This window comes from Panicum virgatum, chromosome 4N (genome assembly GCF_016808335.1).
Source record: "Panicum virgatum strain AP13 chromosome 4N, P.virgatum_v5, whole genome shotgun sequence".
In the NCBI taxonomy this organism is placed as follows: Eukaryota; Viridiplantae; Streptophyta; class Magnoliopsida; order Poales; family Poaceae; genus Panicum; species Panicum virgatum.
Window position 1 is genome coordinate 253,360 of NC_053148.1, and position 17,096 is coordinate 270,455.

The following is a 17,096-nucleotide window of genomic DNA, read 5'->3' on the forward strand; positions in this document are numbered from 1 at the left end:
TTAATAATTTTCAATGGCTCAACATTCCTGGTCTTACTTTAGTTAAGTTTCTTAAAACACTCCATTGCAGGAGCGCAAGGAAAAAGTGTTACGTGACTCTAGTATATTGGCTAAAGATGTCGGTGGAGATTTCATTGCACCTGACAGCTTGCTAAAGGAGGTAGATATTCCTTTTTTCAATGTTTGACTTTTTATCTTAATTTCTACTGTCAGAAAGTGTGACCTATCCCAAATATTGCAAACCACTGATGCAGGTTGTCAATCTTGTGGAAGCGCCTGTGCCCATCCTTGGTCAATATGATGATTCCTTCTTAGAACTTCCGAAAGATGTACTGATTACGGTATGTTCAGCTTTTGAATGTTGATGCCTATTAGCTGCCCAGTTTTTTTATTCTGACGATTTGCTGACCAAAATGATAAGCTTGCTAACCTGTAACCTTGTTTGGTAATATTTGTAATGTGCTTCATTTTTTGCAAGTGCAGGTTATGCAGAAACACCAGAAGTATTTCGCTGTAACTGCCAAGTCCACAGGCAATCTGCTACCCTATTTTATCGCTGTGAGAGGATCTTTGCCTGTCTTATACTTGACAATTGAGTAATGCATTTTGCCCCTTAGTTTAACTCACTTTTCTTTTAGGTTGCCAATGGTGCCATTAAAGAGGAAGAAGTCCGCAGAGGGAATGAAGCTGTTCTCAGGTTGTGCAAAGGCACTATGATAATTTTATAAACTATTTGTGGCGTGCATTTTAATTTCAAGTTATTTGCATGAACAACAAATCACCATAGTCAACTAAACAGCATTATGTTTGAAGTTTTCTTTCCGTGCCCTCTGAAATTTTCGTTTCATGAGAGACTTAAGTCAACTTCAGATTCTAAATGGGTGTAGAATGCAGGGCAAGGTATGAGGATGCCAAATTCTTTTATAAGATGGATACACAAAAGAAATTTTCTGAATTCCGTGGCCAGCTTAGTGGCATTCTTTTTCACGTAAGTATACTGTCCTGAATTCTTATACTATTGCTCTATAATGCTTGCCTTATATAATATTTACATCTTATTGAATAGGAAAAACTTGGCACAATGCTCGATAAAATGACACGTATTGAGAATATCGTTGCTGAATTGACCCTTATTCTTGGAATAAATGAGGCAAGGATCCCAATTATCAAAGATGCGGCTGCATTGGCTATGTCAGATCTTGCCACTTCTATTGTGACAGAATTTACTTCACTTGCTGGAATTATGGCGCGGCATTATGCTTTGAGAGATGGCATTCCTGAAGAGGTTGCTGGTTCTTCTTTTAATGTGGTAAATTTGGTACCAACTTGTCTTAGAAGTTTTTCCATTTTGGCTGAGTAAATACTCATGTCAAAGATTGCAGAAGCACTATTTGAGATAACACTTCCTCGGTTTTCGGGTGATATGTTTCCAAGAACAGATGCTGGCATAGTCCTTGCGGTTGCTGATAGGTACCTGTGCATACAGAATTATCCCATTCCTGACGTTGAGACAATAACTTGCATGCTGCATTTGCTAATTTTGTTAGCACACACAAATTTTGCGGGAACTTTTTAGATCTACTATTGCATTTCGTTTGCCCAAGAATGTATACAAGTTATAGAGGTCGCCACCCTTTAATCATTTGTTTCACAGATTGGATAGCCTAGTTGGTTTGTTTGGAGCTGGATGTCAGCCAAGTTCGACGAACGATCCATTTGGACTTCGAAGGGTCTCTTATGGACTGGTAAGGGAATTTTAAAAAGGTCCAAATGTCATCAAATAAAACTTCCTTATATTTATTTTACCTAGGTCCAAATATTGGTTGAGAACAAGAAGAGCTTTGACCTCAGACGGGCCCTCACCTTAATGGCAGAGGTGCAACCCATAAAAATACAGAGTGATGTTATAGATGAGGTCAGAATGCATTTCAGTTTATGTTTATGTACTATTGTCATTTAGTATGAAAGCAGTTCCTCTGACTTAACGTCATGTAACATGGTCACTGAGAGGTGGTCGGCCTGTAGTCAGTGACCACGGCAGAGGATCTATGTGCATTTATTGTATGATTCCTGATGGCTTTTATTGTCAAAATCATTTTTAGGCAGTACAATTCATCACGAGGAGACTGGAACAGCTTCTGGTACATATCATCTTGATCTTTATGATAGTTATACACATATTATGATTTTTCATTTTGGGTGTCTACTAAGGATGGCTAGGATCCGCGAGCGGAAGACACGTCACATCAACCAAATCAAATGCATCAAGGAAGGGACGGATCGATTTCTAGTGAAGGATGACGAGATCAAGGGCAGATGAAGAGAGTATTTCGACAAGCTGTTTAATGGGGAGAATGAGGGCACTACCTTTGAGCTAGATGACTCTTTTGACGATACCAACAGACGTTTTGTGAGGAGATTTCAGGAGGCAGAGATTAGAGAGGCTTTGAAGAGGATGAAGGGCGGTAAAGCGATGGGCCCTGATGGTATCCCCATTGAGGTGTGGAGATGCCTAGGTGACAGAGCGATAGTATGGTTAACTAAGCTTTTTAACCTTATTTTTCGGTCAAACAAGATGCCTGAAGAATGGAGAAGAAGTATATTAGTACCGATCTTCAAAAACAAGGGAGATGTTCAGAGTTGTACTAACTACCGTGGGATTAAGCTGATGAGCCATACGATAAAGCTCTGGGAAAGGGTTATCGAGCACCGCCTAAGAAGAGTGACAAGTGTGACCCAAAATCAGTTTGGGTTCATGCCTGGAACGTCGACCATGGAGGCGATTTTCCTAATACGACAATTGATGGAGAGATATAGGGAGTAGAAGAAGGATTTGCACATGGTCTTTATTGACCTCGAGAAGTCGTATGACAAAGTACCGAGAAATGTCATGTGGTGGGCCTTGGAGAAGCACAAAGTCCCAACTAAATACATTACCCTTATCAAGGATATGTACAAGAATGCGATGACGTTTGTCCGGACGTGTGGTGGCGACACCACTGACTTTTCTATTAACATAGGCCTTCATCAGGGGTCGGCATTGAGCCCTTATTTATTTGCTTTGGTGATGGATGAGGTCACAAGGGACATACAAAGTGATATCCCTTGGTGTATGCTCTTTGCTGATGATGTGGTGCTAGTGGATGAGAGTAGAGCATGGGTAAATAGGAAGTTAGAGCTGTGGAGACGCACGTTAGAGTCAAAAGGGTTCAGACTTAGTAGGACCAAGACCGAGTACATGATGTGCGATTTCAGCGCATCTAGGCATGAGGGTGGTGACGTTAGTCTCGATGGGCAAGTGGTGGCCCATAAGGACACTTTTCGGTATTTAGGTTCGATGCTACAAAAGGATGGCGATATTGATGAAGATGTTAGGCATAAAATCTCTGTTGGTTGGTTGAAATGGCATCAAGCTTCTGGTGTCCTCTGTGACAGGAGGGTGCCACAAAAGCTAAAAAATAAGTTCTATAGGACAGCGATTCGCCCGGCGATGTTATACGGTGCTGAATGTTAGCCTACAAAAAGGCGACATGTCCAGCAATTGAGTGTAGCAGAGATGCGGATGTTACGGTGGTTTTGCGGACACACAAGGAGGGATAGAGTCAGGAACGAAGCTATTCGAGAAAGGGTAGGAGGTGGCACCAATTGAGAAACTTATCCAACATCAGTTGAGATGGTTTGGACATGTCCAACGGAGGCCTCCGGAAGCGCCGGTGCGTAGTGGGGTGCTAAAGCGTGTTGATAAGGTAAAGAGGGGTAGAGGTAGACCTAAGCTGACTTGGGACGAGTCGGTTAAGAGAGACCTTAAAGATTGGGATATCTCTGAGGAGCTAGCTTTAGATAGGAGCGCTTGGAAACTAGCTATCAACGTGCCTGAACCATGACCTTTGTGTCTTTTGGGTTTCATCTGTGCCTACCCCAACTCGCTTGGGACAAAAGGCTTTGCTGCTGTTGTTGTTGTTGGTGGTGTTGGTGTCTACTAAGGATAGAGATACATGGTTATATCTACCATGGATTTAGAAGTTCTTTTTGGATGTACAGATTAGTTTCAGCATTATGTTTTTTCTTCTCAAAGTTTAATAATTCATATGTATGCATACCACCATGTGACAATTTTAATACAGCTTCTTCTAGTCCTGTGCTGATCCTTTCTTTGATTTAGGATTAACATTGACTAATATATCTGCATTTCACGTAAAACTCATCTTGCTCCATCTCATCAAAACTTTGGGGGATGAAATCCATTAGCTTTTTGAAAATGGCATATATTCTTGTCACCTTTATCAGGTGGATGAGGGAATTAACTGCGAGATAGTCCGCTCAGTGCTTATGGAGCGTGCAAACTGCCCTTATCTTGCAGCACAAACAGCAACTGATGTAAGATGTTATGTTCCTCTCTGACATCCTCCCCAAAGATTCTTAAGTTCTAAGTATTCTATGAAGTCCTGAACTGGATATGGCTTTCAAATGTATAGTACTTTAATGAATTGTATGAAGGGCTCTGGGTTTGTGGTTAACCAATTATGACTTTTTGTTATATGGACACTTGCAGATGGAAGCATTTTCAATGACGGAAACTTTTCCAAAAATTGTTGAAGCCTATTCAAGGCCAACAAGAATCATACGTGGAAAAGAAATTGAATCTGCTTTGGAGGTACTGGCTTAAACATGTCCATCATAAAATGCGATTACATGTCAAGTTATGGTTTAAGTTTTTGACTCGGCAAGCAGCCCATAAGGCCATAACCAGTCTTGAGTAACTAGTTGAATCGGTCATTGGTGCAGTAGTTTTCTTCCTGACTGAATTTATGTTTAGGTGGACCCAAGTGTATTTGAGAAAGATGAAGAAAAAGTTTTGTGGTGCACGTACTTGGAGGTTGCTGATAAGATCCATCCAGGTACACATTTTTCATTTTCACTATTATCATGATGGTTTGCTTCTCTGCATTCTCTCCGTTTACCTGTACTGTATCTGTAGGTGTTGATATTAATACCTTCGTGGATGCTTCTCTGCTCCTGATACAACCTCTAGAAGATTTCTTCAATAATGTTCTTGTCATGGCGGTGAGTTTGAGATGCCCTTCAATAACCTTTGTTTCTGGTGCTGTTGCTGATCCTTGCTGGGTTTCTTACTGATATGGTGCATGTCATGCATAGGAAGACGAGAGAATTCGCAACAACCGTCTGGCGCTGCTGAGAAAGATTGAGAGTTTGCCCAAGGGAATTGCAGAGCTGTCAGTTTTGCCTGGGTTTTAGCCGGGGAGCCTGCATGGTTGCCTGTAGGTACCACTTTCACCGCTGTTCCTCGGTTATGAGCGTACTGCAGAGCCAGTCTAAAAGAGAAGGGCAACTTCTGCTGGTGCTGGGATTTCTGCCCGAGCAGATTTTCCTTATATTCACTGCCTGCTCACTAATTTTGTAACAATATTGTCCAGCAAAGCAACGTTTTAGAAGCAAGTTTATTTAAACCTCCGCAATGCTTGGTAAAGAATTGGCTTCTCAACGGAGAGCAGCAACAATAGTTGAGATCGGTTGATGAGCACCTACTCTTCCTGTTTTCAGTTGGGCCTTTCGGACTGAATGAAGAAACAGGAGTTGAGACCACACGTAGGTAGGAAGTGAGATTTGAGTTGATTTGATTTGTAAAAGGAAAGCAGGATTATTCATTATGTCTGTGACACAACTGATATACTAAGGCAAGCAATATTGTGGAGCAATCAAATGAGGCAAGGAATTAATACAGCATGTTAGCAATGGAAAGCAAATGGATGGCCAAAGCTTTTGGAATTTGCGTTAGCCTCTCAGATAACACCAACACATAACGCAATGTGCGCTAGGCTTTAGGCAACAAAATATTTCATTTCCTTTCATTTCAAATTCAAATACGTGATGGTGCATCATATCACAGCAAAACATGGTACTCTTCTGAACAAGAGTAACACAACCATACAGGTTACAACATCTTACTACTATAAAAGCTACAGCTATACCAGCCTCTAGCAATTGCTCATACTTGAGTGGACACTCCCTCAGCGATAAAAGCTAGCTTTTGGGCAAAGCTTTTCTACAGATCCATCAGCTGGACCATCCACTGGCCGTAGCTTGATCTCATAAAGCTTTGGCCACAACTTTCCTGTCACTGCAAATTCAGCACCAAAAAGGCTCATCACATCTTTTAAATTCCAAGGCCACTTATTATGAGGTGCATCTAGGACAAAAATGGACAACTGCATAGAACTCACCAAATAATCTGTGATTTCCTTCATCCCAAGCTATTCCGTTTAGGACATCGATATTCTGGAACATAAAAGCAGATTCCATTGAAGACATCATGCCATTTATATATATATATATATACTGATGCAACTACGTACTTGTTCAATCCTGTTACCCTGACAAACCTACCATGTAGTATTGAAAAAAATGAAGCTAATTCCAGAATCAACCATCAACAACTGAGAGTATAGAGACTATAAACTACCTACCGTGTTACCAGAATTCCACAAGTTCCGCCTGCAAGATGACAACAACGTAAACATCATTACTCTTAAGTGGGAACGCTACATGCACACGATGACGACAAGGCCTTTTAGGCCTAAGTGAATTAGCATAGGATAGAGAAGAAACCAAACATGAGTCAATAATATCAGTATTATTATTTCCTTTTTAAAAAATACCTCAGCTCATGAAGAAAGATCCAGCTCAGCACTTGGCCATCTTCAGGGGAGACTCTAGCTATGCAGTCTGTCTACATATTATAGCTTTCAAAACCGAGGTCCAGTTCAAAACATTATAGAAAATTAACAGGTATCTCTCAATACATTGATAGGTTATAAATTAATAGGATGCAGCAAAATTACATGGAAATAGCCACTTAACCACAGGTGGACAGAAAGATAAGAAATTCCACCATCCTTACTGCTGAATTTGAAAGCAATTCAAATTGATCAGCTAACACAGTTTGTACAAAGAAAGCAACTGGTTTGATAGTATCGTGTTGCATTATGACTTGCGAGAGCTTTTAGTCAGCCATTTAATCAGCTACTACACCGATGATGATGAGACGCTTGACAAAAGAAAGCCTGAGATAATCCAGACTGATCATGCATATATAACACCTAAGATGGCTAGTTATTGTGAACAATTTGAGTGGGTGCACTGTGTTACACTCACACAACTCAGACACCTATTTGGTATCAATGGTTCAGACAAGGACCAACTCGATAAAACTTGGTTGTTCTGAGGAAAGCTGAGGTGCACAGAACAAATAATAGGCTGTGAAACTTTTAAATATCATTATATTTGGTCTAGATTAGACATTCATGGATGAGAAATAAGCAACAACCTGGTCACACTAAGATATTAATGAAGATACAGTGGTCTTTGGCTAATGTCGTTATATAGTTACACTAAGATAAGATACTTCATAATAAGAGATTGCCAGTCAGGAGGAAGTAGACAGCTAACCTGCCAGACATTTGCCCATACTTCACCATCTATATATTCCAGCTCGTTAATAAAGGGGACTTCATTATCCTGATACTTGACAGTCACCATTTTCATGACTGTATGAAAATACATATTAAACCAAAAAAGAAGACTCTAGGATATTAGAATATCAAGCACAAGAATAATAACCTTCAAATGACTTTGGATCCATCTGATATAACTTTGAAGTACCATCACTACCAAAAAGAACTTTTCCATCAGTCGCCAGACCCCAACCATCTCGCATTTTGTGGGTAAAACTCTTGCGCTGCATATTCGGCAGATAGCACATTAACATGCCACCTAAAGCATTATCCAGAAAATATGATAGACAGGTAATTATGAAATAGCTAAATATTTGCAGCAATCAAAACCATTGATAATATATGCTGGAAGCCTTTATTAATAACTTTGTGTCTATTATCATCTTTTACTGGAAACCAAGCACAATGAACAATAAAAGCATTAGGGATATCTTCTGATGATACTATAAAGGGTGGATAGGAGGAGGATTGAAGATATAACACAAAACAAAATAACATGTGTCCAACTTGTGCATTCGTATATGCCATAGCAGTAAGACATGTATGCTGTGAGAAGCCTATAGAGTGGCTTAGGTACAAACCTAGAAAGAATAACTGTAAATCTGTTTGAAAGTAAATCAGCTGGCCAATAATAGCTCAAGAGATATGAGCAAAGCGTAAAGAAATTGTATGTCCAGAATTAACAAGATGATTAGTGTCTCAAAACAAAAGAAACGAAAAGAAAAGCTGATATCCAAATTAAGTGGGATATTAGGATTATTGACCAAGGTTTAAAAGCAAAAGGTCTGCGTCATCTGTAACTGGGGTAAATACGGGAGGAGGGGCAGTAACATACTTTGGTGAAGTTATGTCGATCATATATAAATCCATCGTTCTTCAACCAGGTGACTTGAAACAATCTACAGGATGAAATAAAGGAAAAGGAAATGAGGTCTGGCAGAGAAGTAACTGGATATAAGATGCGCTTGAGGTTTATCTGTTGGATGTGATCTCCAGGCCCGATCCAAAGATCGGGCCAAATCCCCTTTGATCGCGCCCTGATCGGGGGCGCCCAGTCATTATGGCTGGTGGGCCCCCGTCGCCTGCGCTGTATAGAATAGGAGAGGGGCCGGGGCACGGATACCCAAGTTGACCGCTGCCAAACCCCTCTCCCACAAACCCTACCGATCTGGGGGAGCGCGAGGCCGACGGGAAGCACCCCAGCGCCGCCATGACGTTCCCCACCGCCGCCGCCGTTCCCGGCCAGTGCCGGTATAGGCCCGAAGTGTACCGGTACCCTCGCCCCCACCATCGCTGCCGGATCAGCGCCTCGACGAGCCGGACTTCCTCGCCTCCATCCTCGACTCCATCGACGCGATGGCGCCCGCCGGCAACAGCTCGTCCGCCCCGACGCCGACCGACGGTCTGCGTCCTCCTCTCTCCCTCTTTTCCTTTGTATTAGTCTAGGGCCATGAACTATTGATTATCTACTCAGAATGTGTACCCCTAGACTCGATTCGTACACTAGATGTGATCCTTGTACAGAAAAAGGGAAGACTAGAATATAACATTGGTATCATTCGCCGATCTAGATATAGATCGATGTTCTTGGGGTCGTTTTTGCTCAGATCTATGTTCAGAATTTAGAAGGAGGTGAAAGAATCATGACTCGATCTCGGATCGAAAAGAAAAATCAGAAACAAAACCCTAACCCTAGAACATCCGCAGAACCAAGAACCCGACTAGGGGGGGGGGACTTACCTCCTCGGCCGCCGTCGGCTCGCCGGCGTGCGACGCAAAAATGGCGCCGCCGCTCGCCGTCGCGCCTCCTCGCGCGCGGGACCGCGGCCGCCACACAGAACGGGGTGCCGCCCGCGGCTACCTCGACGGCTGCACATTCACCCTCAGGCGAGCGCGCGCGCCGGCGAGGCAGCCGCGGCAGCGCCGCCGCCTTCCCTGGTGCCGGCCGGCGCCGCCGCCGCCGCCGCTCAGAGGCGACGCGTGAAAGCCGGGAGGGGAGGAAAGAATGGGCTAGGGTTTTCCCGTGATCCCGCCCGGGCGCGATTTTGATCCGCCGCCATCGCCGGGCAGCCGTCGGATTCGATCCGACGGTCTGCAGCGGCCGGCAGGCTGAACGGGCCAGATTAGGCCCAAGAGGGCGCTCGGCGGTGCGCGCGCCAGGCCGAATGCGCGGCCCAGGCCCAGGTTGCGGCCTGGGCGCGCGGAAGGGCGCTGCGCGCCGACTGGGCCGCGGGCCGTTTTCCGTTTTGGGCCGCGAAGAAAATTTAGAATCTCCATTATCCTTTTATTCAGAAGCACCTTTTGAATATGTATTTAGATGATTTTGTTTAGAATTAGAATCTCTGTAAATATGCACCAACGTGTATATTTTTTAGAACCGAAAATTGCAGAACTTCGCTTCTGAATATTTAGAATTTTACATGTTTCTCCTGCATAGAATTATTTTTGTCTCTATGTTAATTTGAACCAACGAGATAATTAATATAGAGGCTTATAGAATTTATTTCTCGGAAATTTTTATATATTATGAATTATGATATTGTAATTTCTAACCAAAGTTGTTATTGCAATATTATAATTTTGTCCAGAAATCTTTATGCATTATTTCTTCTTCTGCCCAACGGTGATTATGAATTAATGCACAGATTATCGCATGTTTAAATTTTGACCAACGTTAAATTGATACATGCATTTATTGTTGTCCTCACAAATTTTGAATTCAAATTTCAGGCTCTAATGCTATGACTTATGTGAATGCCATTTCTGAACTAGATGGCAACTATGGAAAATGGTACCAGAAATTGGAGATAGCTCTGGCGATGGCCAATATAGATTTGGCCATCACAACGCCAGCTCCACAAGAACCAGAAAAGCCCGTAAGGGCACAGAATGAAGAAGCTGTTGTTTGGGGCTTTGGGCTATCCGAGAGAAGAATTATGACTCTGCTATGACCAGATATGATGCTGACAAGACACGTTGGAATGAATCCAACCGCAAGTGTCTTATGGTCATGAAGGGTTCCACTTCAGATACCATCAAAATGGCGATCCTAGATTGTGACACCGCTTCAGAATATTTAGCAAAGGTGAAGAGTCAGTTTACTGGTTCTTCCAAGGCTTATGCTGCCATTCTTGCTGAGCAGCTTATCACCAAGAAATACACTGGCGGTGGCATCAGAGAACATATCTTAGAAATGAGCCACAAGGATAACAAGCTCAAGACAATAGACATGCCTTTGCCAGAAAAGTTCATTGTTCAGCTGGTCTTCAAGTCCCTACCAAAGGCGTTTGAGGCATTTCATGCCAACTATAACGCTTTTCCAGAAGATTGGGGTATTGACAAACTGATTGGCATGTGCGTTCAAGAAGAAGATCGGCTTAAGAACTCCAATGGTGGTGAGCTTGCTTTTCAAGTTCAGCACAAGAAAAAAAAACTTTCAGAATAAGAACTTCCAGCATAACAAGAGACATTTCCCACCAAGCAAGAATCAGCATGAGAGTGGCCCTTCCAGACCACCTCCACAGAACCTCCATAAAAACTAGAAAAATTTTCTAGTTGACCAACACCAGTGCCTGAAGTGTAAAAAGAGAGGGCACTACAAGAGGGACTGCCCCGAGTTCCTGAAAGAGTTGTTAAGAAAGGGTGAGGACACCATTACTTTTGTAGATGAATCCCTGTATTTAAGTTATGACAAATTCACTTGGTGGATTGATTCTAGTACAACTACTCATGTTGCTAATAATTTACAGGGATCAAGTATGAGGAGGACCCTGCCAAGAGGCGCAAGAAAAATTAAAGTTACAAACGGTGTAGAAGCTGAAGTCGAAGCCATTGCAGAATTTCACTTAGAATTACATAGTGGCTTTGTACTTTGTCTGATAGATGTTCTTTATGTACCGTCTTTGCAACGAAACTTAATAAGTGTGTCTAAATTAGATGATGATGCTATTGCTTGTCATTTTGGTGATGGCAAGTGTAAGATACAAGTTAATTCAGAATGCGTTGGTCTTGCCTTCCGACAAGACAAATTATATTTGCTTTCATTATCTGAGAATGTGAATGTTGTATGTTCTAAGAATAAGAATGCCTCCTCATATGAGAATATTACTAAGAAACGCAAACGAATTGATGCAATCTCGTCGAAATCATGGCACTGTCGTTTAGGCCATATTTCGAGGGGGAGAATAGAGCGCTTAGTCAAAGCATCAATTCTTCCACCGTTAGAATTTCCAAATTTAAAACAATGTATTGATTGCATTAAAGGAAAATTCGTTAAGAACATAAAAAAGGTGCCAAACGAAGTGCGGGAATTCTAGAAATAATCCACACAGATATATGTGGACCATTCCCTGTCACTACTGTAGACGGTTATGTTTCTTTCATAATGTTTATAGACGATTACTCGCGTTATGGCTACATTTATCTAATCAAAGAACGATCAGAAGCGTTGGATAAATTCAAGATATTCAAAGCAGAAGTAGAAAACCAACATGATTTAAAGATTAAGATAGTCAGATCCGACCGTGGGGGAGAGTACTACGGTCGACACACCCCCTATGGCCAAGTTCCAGGACCTTTTGTAAGGTTCCTTATGGAAAATGACATAGTTGCCCAGTATTCTACACCGGGCGAGCCTCAGCAGAACGGAGTAGCAGAAAGAAGAAACCGTACCCTGATGGATATGGTCAGAAGTACGATGAGCTACTCCACGCTACCGATTAACTTGTGGATGGAGGCGTTAAAAACCGCCATTTACATTCTTAATCGGGTGCCAAGTAAATCGGTGTCGAAAACACCGTATGAACTATGGACAGGAAGAGAACCCTCGCTTAATCATTCTCGCGTATGGGGCTGTCCAGCTGAGGCCAAAGTGTTTAATCCGAACATTGGGAAGCGAGATCCCAAGACAGTCAGTTGCCATTTTATTGGCTATCCAGAAAAGTCTAAGGGATATCGCTTTTATTGTCCCAACAGACACACGAAGTTTGTAGAAACAAGACACGCTGACTTCTTAGAAGATCAGATGATCAGGGATAGCATGGTAGCCAGAAAAATCGACCTTGAGGAGAAGCAGGTATACGTTCTCACTCCGATGATTCAAGAGCCTTATTTCTCGTTATCTGTGGTTGTGGCACCGATAGAGCAGGAAACTGCAGTGCCAACACCTGTTGTCAGTTCACCTGACGTTGCAGTGCAGGAAACTGCGGTGCCACCACCTATTGTTGGTCCTTCTAGTGTGGCATCAAATGGAAATGAGAGCCCTGTTCCTCAGAACCAAATAGAACCCGTTGCCATGGATGAGGGAGAGCAACAACAGCCTCCTGTGCAAAAAATACCAGTCGCAGTGGCCCCGAGAAGGTCACAAAGAACTAGAAAACCAGCTATTTCTAAAGACTATGAAGTCTATCATAGTGAAGAAATACATAATGAGGGTGATCCCACCTCTTTTGAAGAAGCCATGAAAAGCGCTAATTCATCCAAATGGTTTGCGGCCATGGAAGATGAAATGAGATCCATCAACAACAGCAACATCAACAAAGCCTTTTAATCCCAAGCAAGTTGGGGTAGGCTAGAGTTGAAACCCAACAAAGACCATTATTCATGGTTCTGGCACGTGAATCGCGGCTTTCCAAGCACTCCTATCCAAGGACAAATCTCTAGGTATACTCCAGTCTTTCAAGTCTCTTCTAATTGTTTCTTCCCATGTCAACTTCGACCGGCCCCTGCCTCTCCTCATATTACCATCGTGCTTTAGGATACCACTATGCACTGGTGTTTCTGGCGGTCTCCGTTGGACATGTCCAAACCATCTCAGCCGGTGTTGGATAAGCTTTTCTTCAATTGGTGCTATCCCTAGCCTATCCCGTATATCATCATTTCGAACTCGATCCATCCTTGTATGCCCACAAATCCAACGCAACATGCGCATTTCTGCAACACTTAATTCAATAAAGTTTGGGACTTAGAAGAAATTTCCAAAGAAGCCAAAACAGTAGGCTGCAAGTGGGTCTACAAAACGAAATGTGACTCCAAAGGGAACATAGAAAGATATAAAGTGCGGCTCGTGGCAAAAGGCTTCACGCAAAGAGAAGGAATAGATTACAATGAGACCTTCTCTCTGGTCTCATGTAAAGACTCTTTCAGAATAATAATGGCATTAGTGACACATTATGATTTAGAATTGCATCAGATGGATGTGAAGACGGCATTTCTAAATGGGGATTTGTATGAAGATGTCTACATGGCACAGCCCAAAGGTTTTGTCATAGAAGGCAAAGAAAATTTAGGATGCCGCTTGAGAAAATCGATTTATGGCTTGAAACAAGCCTCGAGGCAGTGGTACTTGAAATTTGATAAAACGATTAGAAAGTTTGGATTTAAAGAAAATGAAGAGGACAATTGCATTTATGCGAAGTTCAAGAACAGGAAATTCATTTTCCTCATCCTGTATGTGGATGACATTCTGCTAGCTAGCAGTGAAGTTAATCTACTACTGGAGACAAAGAAATTCTTGTCCTCGAAATTTGATATGAAAGATCTTGGTGAAGCTTCGTTCGTTTTAGGAATTGAGATTCACCGAGATAGAAAAAAAGGGGTTTTAGGATTATCACAGAAAGCATACTTAGAAAAGATATTAAAGAAATACGGTATGCATGCGAACAAGCCCACACCTGCTCCAATAGTCAAGGGCGACAGTTTCGGAAAACACCAGTGTCCCTAGAACCAGTATGAGCTCGAGCAAATGAAAGCAGTGCCTTATACTTCAACTGTCGGAAGCTTACAGTATGCACAAATGTGCACACGCCCTGACTTAAATTTTGTTACCGGGGTACTTGGCAGATACCAGAGTAATCCAGGCATAGAGCACTGGAAAATGGTAAAGAAAGCTTTGCGCTATGTGAGGGGCACAACTGGCCTCATGCTAACATATAGAAAATCAGAAACTTTAGAAATAAAAGGGTATTCAGATTCAGATTTTGCAGGAGATGCAGATGATAGAAAGTCCACATCTGGATACATCTTCACTCTTGCAAAAGGAGCAATATCGTGGAAAAACTCCAAACAGTCAGTTACAGCATCCTCCACGATGTATGCTGAATTTGTAGCATGTTATGAGGCCTCGGGGCAGGTCACATGGCTAAAGAAATTCGTACCCGGATTGAAAGTGGTCGACAGCATAGAAAAACCACTGAAATTATACTGCGACAACGAGCTAGCAGTATTCTATGTTCATAACAAGTCGAGTGGTGCTACCAAACACATCGACATCAAGTTTTATGTTGTTAAGGAGCAAGTCCAGGATCAAATTATTTGTCTAGAACATATCAGAACGAACAAGATATTAGCGGATCCGCTTTCAAAAAGCCTACCACCTGTGTTCAGAGAACACTTAGCCGGCATGGGTTTAAGGGAAAGTCTATGATTTCTGGACAAAGAGGGCCCTAAAATAAGATTCTGTTCCAGACCCGAAAAATAATTGTGGCTGTTAATCTGACGGTAATAACTGTCATGACGAGGCACGCCCTATACACTGATCTGCGATGGGATGGACCAAACTCAGATAAAGAACAAGAATAAGAAAATGAGAGGTCAAGGGGGAGAATGTTGGATGTGATCTCCAGGCCCGATCCAAAGATCGGGCCAAATCCCCTTTGATCGCGCCTTGATTAGGGGCGCCCAATCATTATGGCTGGTGGGCCCCCGTCGCCTGCGCTATATAGAATAGGAGAGGGGCCGGGGTACGGATACCCAAGTTGACCGCTGCCAAACCCCTCTCCCACAAACCCTACCGATCTGGGGGAGCGCGAGGCCGACGGGAAGCACCCCAGCGACGCCACGACGTTCCCCACCGCCGCCGCCGTTCCCGGCCAGTGCCGGTACAGGCCCGAAGGGTACCGGTACCCTCGCCCCCCACCGTCGCCGCCGGTACCGGTACCCTCGCCCCCCACCGTCGCCGCCGGATCAGTGCCTCGACGAGCCGGACTTCCTCGCCTCCATCCTCGACTCCATCGACGCGATGGCGCCCGCCGGCAACAGCTCGTCCGCCCCGACGCCGACCGACGGTCTGCGTCCTCCTCTCTCCCTCTTTTCCTTTGTATTAGTCTAGGGCCATGAACTCTTGATTATCTACTCAGAATGTGTACCCCTAGACTCGATTCGTACACTAGATGTGATCCTTGTACAGAAAAAGGGAAGACTAGAATATAACATTATGCACCTGTCGCCTAGAAGAGTTAGACCTTCTCCAAACATATACCCGTCCATTTCATGGTGAACCAGAACCTAACAAATTGTGATGTGATGAACATCATTAACCATGTGATGAATAAAGTTAGGGAGAGTGCTGCAAGCATGAGATAATATGCAAAGGATCAATATGAGTAAGTAGCATACTTTTCCAGTTGGAAGCTCAACCTTTCGGACTGAAGACTGTTGAGAAACCAAAAGTAGAGACTTTTATTTAGTGATACCGTGGATATAACCATACGATGAGTAGAGTAGATGATTGTTGGACAAGGTAGGAAGAATGGACATAATTACCCTGTGGTAAAGGCCAGTGGACTCGAAAAGAGTGTCATTTCCCCCGTACAAGAGACCCTGCATGAAGCACACAGATGGTAATGCAACAGAGTATAAGAAGGCATCGTCCTGAACGCTGGATGGTCACCGAATTGAGAAAATGCTGTTCCTTTGGACTAGAAGGGACATTCTCAGATGAAGATAGACAAGCAAAATTCCCCAGTGGTGAGTGGCGAGGTGAGATCTCAGGAAGAAGAAATATATATAATTATAATACCTGGGTGAAGGCGTCCGGGTCGTGGGGGTACTCGCGGACGAGGTCGAAGGAGTAGAACCTGGCGGTGGGCGCCGCTGGGCGGCTGAGGAGGGCGGGCGGTGGGAGGTCGGATCTCCAGGGGGCGTAGGCGGCGGCGAGGAGGAGAAGCACGGCCAGAGCGGCGGCGGCGGCGGCAATGAGCGAGCGGCGGAGGTAGAGAGGCTTTGGGGGCGTGGGTGCGGAGACGGAGAGGGTGGAGGAGGTGGGGAGCATGGCGCGACGGCGGTGCGGCGGCGGGGGCCTCCGTCGGGAGGCGGAGGGCATCGGGGTGGGCGGGGCAGTAGAAAAGTCAACTGCTAGGCTGGCTGCCTGGCTGGCTTCTTTGCCGTGGCAGGTCAGACGAGAGGGAGGGCATATGGATACTCCTCGTCGTCGTCTCCCTTTCGCCGAGGGGCTGGCAGCCGCCGCAGGTGGAAGATAGAAGAGTGCATACAGGAAAGAGTATATAATATATAATTAATTAAAGGTAATTCACATTGTAACAGTTGTAATTTTACGCCATTCAACAACCATTTTTGGAAAAAAGAAAGCAGAGGAATCAGCAACTGGAGTTGGCGGAGAGAATTAAAGGTGTATTTGGTAGAGCTCCAACTAATTCTAATTATGTGATTCGCTGAAAGTGGTTCTCTATGATTTTCTAAGATTAATTTTATAAAAAAGTAGTTACAGTATGATAAGTGAATAGGAGAAGTTACTCTTTCTTAGCTTCTAGTTTTTCATTTTATTTC

The 17,096-nt window shown here is 43.5% G+C and overlaps 2 protein-coding genes across 10 annotated transcripts in view; one reads left to right on the forward strand and one right to left on the reverse strand.

The window, feature by feature from the left end:
- The window catches only part of LOC120671446 (glycine--tRNA ligase, chloroplastic/mitochondrial 2-like), a 32,156-nt gene extending 26,391 nt beyond the window's left edge, over positions 1 to 5,765 (forward strand). For 5 of the 8 annotated variants that reach the window (XM_039951774.1, XM_039951777.1, XM_039951778.1 and 2 more), the window contains 15 exons: positions 71 to 160; positions 255 to 341; positions 484 to 558; positions 639 to 697; positions 895 to 988; positions 1,067 to 1,285; positions 1,376 to 1,470; positions 1,655 to 1,745; positions 1,811 to 1,915; positions 2,103 to 2,141; positions 4,288 to 4,377; positions 4,553 to 4,654; positions 4,817 to 4,898; positions 4,979 to 5,064; positions 5,158 to 5,765. In XM_039951774.1, coding sequence (XP_039807708.1) covers positions 71 to 160; positions 255 to 341; positions 484 to 558; positions 639 to 697; positions 895 to 988; positions 1,067 to 1,285; positions 1,376 to 1,470; positions 1,655 to 1,745; positions 1,811 to 1,915; positions 2,103 to 2,141; positions 4,288 to 4,377; positions 4,553 to 4,654; positions 4,817 to 4,898; positions 4,979 to 5,064; positions 5,158 to 5,256 — 1,413 coding nt within the window. In that variant the 3' untranslated portion in view covers positions 5,257 to 5,765. The remainder of the gene's footprint in view (positions 1 to 70; positions 161 to 254; positions 342 to 483; positions 559 to 638; positions 698 to 894; positions 989 to 1,066; positions 1,286 to 1,375; positions 1,471 to 1,654; positions 1,746 to 1,810; positions 1,916 to 2,102; positions 2,142 to 4,287; positions 4,378 to 4,552; positions 4,655 to 4,816; positions 4,899 to 4,978; positions 5,065 to 5,157) is intronic. The other 3 variants (XM_039951776.1, XM_039951775.1, XM_039951779.1) reach the window with 3 other exon arrangements.
- Positions 5,766 to 5,834: 69 nt separating this feature from the next.
- LOC120671450 (glutaminyl-peptide cyclotransferase-like) lies at positions 5,835 to 16,757 on the reverse strand. 2 transcript variants are annotated; one of them, XM_039951784.1, is made up of 12 exons: positions 16,330 to 16,757; positions 16,074 to 16,130; positions 15,927 to 15,962; positions 15,751 to 15,815; positions 8,368 to 8,431; positions 7,639 to 7,756; positions 7,468 to 7,565; positions 6,678 to 6,748; positions 6,486 to 6,513; positions 6,375 to 6,401; positions 6,243 to 6,297; positions 5,835 to 6,139 (listed from the first exon to the last, which is right to left on the reverse strand). In XM_039951784.1, exons 1-12 carry the CDS (start codon positions 16,630 to 16,632, stop codon positions 6,030 to 6,032), a joined length of 1,032 nt encoding a protein of 343 aa, XP_039807718.1. In that variant the 5' UTR covers positions 16,633 to 16,757; the 3' UTR covers positions 5,835 to 6,029. The 2 variants fall into 2 exon arrangements, with proteins under 2 accessions (XP_039807718.1, XP_039807719.1); XM_039951785.1 differs by lacking the exon at positions 6,375 to 6,401 and having other exon boundaries at positions 16,330 to 16,632.
- Between the last annotated feature and the right edge of the window lie 339 nt (positions 16,758 to 17,096).